The 5,000-nt window shown below is 39.3% G+C and overlaps 1 protein-coding gene across 1 annotated transcript in view; it reads left to right on the top strand.

Annotated features, from left to right (window-relative positions):
* The window catches only part of tilB (touch insensitive larva B), a 20,190-nt gene that overhangs the window by 12,102 nt on the left and 3,088 nt on the right, over positions 1 to 5,000 (top strand). The window contains exons 6-8 of the mRNA XM_076207487.1: positions 2,444 to 2,573; positions 3,466 to 3,587; positions 4,771 to 4,936. Of these exons, the coding sequence (XP_076063602.1) occupies positions 2,444 to 2,573; positions 3,466 to 3,587; positions 4,771 to 4,936 (418 nt within the window). The remainder of the gene's footprint in view (positions 1 to 2,443; positions 2,574 to 3,465; positions 3,588 to 4,770; positions 4,937 to 5,000) is intronic.

Here is a 5,000-nt window from a genome sequence, read left to right as displayed (position 1 = left end):
TAAATTTGGTCAAAGAGCGAGTCGAAGTAAATTTCCAAGAATTGCGACAATAATGTTGCCAAACATGGCGTCTCGCGAGAAACTATGAACAATAAATATCGCCAAAAAAGAAAAAATATAAATACAAAAATATCCCCCTTGGTAAATACTGAATATTATGAATAATATATAATCTGCTATTTTTTTATACATATGTGATTATTGATATTATTTAGAAGTTAAACTGATAAAACTGTAAATACAATCGTTTGAAATTATGTATTTACTTAATTGTAATAATAAATGTATAACTCTTATCCTGAACATTGTATAATATATATATATATATATATATATATATATATATATATATATATATATATATATAATTTTTTTCTTATTCGAAAACATGAGTGATTACATTTTAGTAAGCGAAAATTAACAAAGAAGAAAAGAAAAACAAGAAAAATAAGAAATAAAAGAAGAGAAAGAAGAAATAAAATAGAAAAACAGAAAGAAGAAAGAGAATAGCTTATATGATACTATCGAAAATTGAATTCAAATGCCTGAGGCGACGGTTGGAAGGCGCTTATTTGAATATGAAGGAGGAAACGACGACGACGACGACGATGACGACGACGATGATGAACTCCAGAGGCTATCAATATCCCACGCACAATGGAATTAAAGATTTCTGTCTCTCACTCACATACGCACACGCACGCACGCGCACACACACACCTTACACACGCACGTATGCACACACACACACCTTACACACGCACGCACGCACACACACATATCAATCTATATGTAGTTTATAGGCCTACACAGACAGATGGGTTGATGCGTGTGTATGTGTATGTGTGTGTGTGTGTGTGTGTGTGTGTGTGTGTGTGTGTGTGTGTGTGTGTGTGTGTGTGTGTGCACATGGTTATGTATGTGTGTGTGTAATTGTGCGCATGTTTGTGTGCGTCTTAGAGTGTATTTATGCACATACATTAAAATGCGTTCACAGACATAACAAGGACAATAAAAAGCTGGAGAGAGAGAGAGAAAGAAAGACGTGCCTTCCTTCAATGTCAGCGCATTTTAGATCCTTAGCTCTGCAGATGTCGCGTCTCTCGGCGTTGCTGATGTTGCAACCGACAACTCAGCTCAGATCAGCAGTTTTCTTCTTTTTGTTAAGCAACATGGCTACGCAGTTCCCCTGCCTCAATGAATTACACTTTTTTTGCTATTTCCATGTTTTAATTATTATTATTTGTTTGTGCATTTAGCTGAGATTTGTATTAGATATTCAAGAAGATTTAGATAAATTACAGCAATGGTTTGAAAAGTGGCTAATGAAATTTAACACAAGTAAATGCAAGGTAATGCACGTAGGTAAAAATAACAGTAAGTACGATTACAAGTTATTTGGAAATTCGTTAACAAAAGTGAATAGTGAAAAAGATTTCGGCGTAATTATCAGTAACGATCTCAAATCATCCAAGCAGTGTATTTTAAGCCTCTGAGAAAGCAAATAAGATTCTAGGACTGATTGCGACATCTTTTGACTTAAAAAATCCATCACTCATTAACAAGCTATATAAATCGTTAGTTCGTCCACGTTTGGAATATGCTGTTTCCGTATGGTCACCGAATCTCATTAAACACGTTGACAGACTGGAAAAAGTACAACGGCGAGCCACAAAACTGATTCCAAATATCAAAAATAAATCATACGAAAATCGACTTAAACATATGAATCTGTTTTCCCTAAAAAAACGTAGACTCAGAGGTGACTTGATACAGGTCTTCAAAATGCTAAGGGGAATTGACAACATCAAAATTGACCAAATTTTCACATAGAAATAGATTCAATTTGGGAAGAATCAATTTGGAAGTGGGTAGAAACAACTTCGCCAACCGTGTAATTAATGAATGGAATAAACTTCCTGCACAGGCAGTGCAATGTAGTTCAGTTCGAAGCTTTAAGAATCATTTAGATAAAACACCTAAGCAAGATGCTGTAATGATTATCATTCATTTTATATTATTTGTTTTTGTTTTGTTGTCATTTGTCTGTTTGATTCTCATTTATTATTAGTTATATGTCAATTTATTATTATTTTCTATTTACTTGTTTGTTTATTATTTAACTATACCTATGCATTTATTTATGTATTTTATTTGTTATTTACATCATTATAGTTTTTATTTATTTATTTATTATTATTATGATTTTTTTCGCATCCGACCTAGATATGGGCCAAAAGGTCTCCTGTCGGCATGCTCCGCCTTTGTAATCCTTTGTAATGAATGATGACATTTCCGTTCTCTATCAAATGCTCCCCAAGTAAACAAACTTTCTCCAGAATTTTCGCTACACAATTCACTCACTTTTCGCTGCTGAAATTACCGCCCTAAATACCAATGCCATGATAAATTTTCGTTTTACATTAAGTCTCTCTCTGTCCAGGTTTTGGCATGAAAATTCAGTCCACAGCCCAGAGGAGAGAGTATTTATGCAACGCGAGATGGATCGGCGTCGGCAGAAGGCCGAGAGGAAGTCGTCGAACAAGAGCGAAGAACTCTTCAACCCACAAAGGGTAATCATTCGCCCCTTATTCCCCATCTCAGCCCTTAAAACACTAAATACTCCCTCTATCCAAAGTTTTCTCTTTCATTAATTTATAAATATTTTTACTTTTTTGTCCTCTAAATAAGGTTTGTTCTTAAAACAACTAAATGAAAATAAATATACAATAAATAAGAATGAATAAATAGGCAAATAGATAAGCAAATATATGAACAGGTAAATAGATACACAAATAAATAAATGACTAAATAAATAAGTAAATAGATGAGTGAATAAACAGATAAATAAATAGATAGATAACTTAATGAATGAATAAATGAAGGGTGAAATTAACTTTTTTTCACGCCTGACTTTGTTGAGACAAACGTGCATAGAATCCCATTTCAATAGATATATATATATATATTTTATCAGATGTACATTTTGGTCAATCTTTCACTGTGAAACGCTGAAATTGAACAAATGCTTTTTTTTTTTTTTTTAACAATTACAAACCCACGTTTTATATATGTATATATATATATATATATATATATACATATATATATATATATATATATATATATATATATATATATATTGGGGAGTAACTGCCTCTCCTCTCTCCCTCCCCCTCCCCCTCCACATTCCGCCTCTACTTACCTCCTCTCGTCCTCCTCATCCACTTCCTCCCTCTTCTGGTCCTCTTCTCCATCTCCTACTCTTCTTCCCCCTCCCCCTATTCTTCTGCACCTCTCTCCTCCTCCTCCTCCTCACACTCCTCTTCCTCTTTCCTCTTCTTCCTCCTTCCTCCTCACCCTCCTCCTCCTCCTCCCCCTCCCCCTCCTCGCCATCCTCCTCACCCTCCTCTTCTTCTTCTCCTCGGGACCTGACGCCCCCTTCCTCTCTTCTTCCTCCGGCAGAAGCCGCCGCGCCTCTTCAGCAGGGACGGCCGGCCCCTCAACGTGAACCAGGCCAGGGTCGAGTTCGACCTCAAGGAGGACCTCGAACTCGGCGCATTCGTCCTCGAAGTCCATACCTACAGGTTGAGTGTCACCTCGTCCTCTTCCTCCTCTTCCTCCTCTTCTTCTTCCACGCATTTTCTTCTTCATCCTCCTCTTCTACCTCGTCTTTTTTCTTTTTTCTTCATCTTCTTTTTCTTTCTTCTTCTTCTTCTTCTTCTTCTTCTTCTTCTTTCTTCTTCTTCCTTTTCTTCTTCTTTCTTTTCTTCTTCTCCTCCCTCTTCTTCTTCTTCTTCTTCTTCTTCTTCTTCTTCTTCTTCTTCTTCTTCTTCTTCTTCTTTCTTTTCTTCTTCTCCTCCCTCTTCTTCTTCTTCTTCTTCTTCTTCTTCTTCTTCTTTTTCTACTTCCTCCTATCCCTCTTACTTTTCTTCCTTCTATTCTCCCTGTTCTTCTACCTCTTCTCCTTCTCCCTCTCCATCTCCTTCCTCTTCTTGTTCCTCTTCCTCTCCTTTTTCCTTTTCTTGATCCTATTCCTCTCCCTCTCCTTCTCTTTCCTCTTCTTCTTCTTCCTCTCCTCCTTTTTCCTTTTCTTGATCCTATTCCTCTCCCTCTACTTCTCCTTCCTCTTCTTCTTCCTCTCCTCCTTCTTCCTCTTCTTGATCCTCTTCCTCTCCCTTTCCTTCTCCTTCCACTTCTTGTTCCTCTTCCTCTCCTTCTTTCTCCTTCTTCCTCTTCTTGATCCTCTTCCCTTCCCTCTCCTTCTCCTTCCTCTTCTTATTCCTCTTCCTCTTCTTGATACTCTTCCTCTCGTTCTCCTTCTTCTTCTTGTTCCTCTTCCTCTTCTTGATCCTCTTCCTCTCCCTCTCCTTCTCTTTCCTCCTCTTATTCCTCTTCCTCTCCTTCTTCTTCCTCTCCTTCTTCCTCTTCTTGTTCCTCTCTCTCTCCTTCTTCCTCACCCTTTCCTTCTCCTTCCTCTTCCTCTTCTTGATCCTCTTCCTCTCCCTCTCCTTCTCCTCCTCCTCCTTCTTCTGAGTATTAGTGAGATCCCCTTCCCGCCCTTCCTGACCACAGCGCTGGCTACATTTCCTCTCCCCCCTCTCCATCTCTCTCTCTCTCTCTCTCTCTCTCTCTCTCTCTCTCTCTCTCTCTCTCTCTCTCTCTCTCTCACCTCTCTCTCTCTCCCTCTCTCTCTCTCACCTCTCTCTCTCTCACCTCTCTCTCTCACCTCTCTCTCACCCCTCTCTCTCTCTCTCTCTTCCCCTTCAGGTACTTGGATCCCTCCCAGCTGAAGGCGGATGTGGAGCCCTGGTACGTGAGGGTGGCGGTCAAGGGCAGAGTCCTCCAGCTGGTCCTCCTGGAGGAGGTCAGGACGAGCCTGTGCACGGCCCAGCGATCTCAGACGACAGGTCACCTCGTCATCACGATGCCCAAGGTCAGGGGGAAGATTGTTCTAGAATATAGGTCGGGGGGGGAGGGGGGTAGATTTGTCACGGCTT

This window comes from Oratosquilla oratoria, chromosome 24 (genome assembly GCF_046742065.1).
Source record: "Oratosquilla oratoria isolate Oo_2021 chromosome 24, ASM4674206v1, whole genome shotgun sequence".
Classification (NCBI taxonomy): Eukaryota; Metazoa; Arthropoda; class Malacostraca; order Stomatopoda; family Squillidae; genus Oratosquilla; species Oratosquilla oratoria.
Note: the sequence above shows the minus strand (reverse complement) of the source record. Positions and strands in the feature narration are given on the sequence as shown.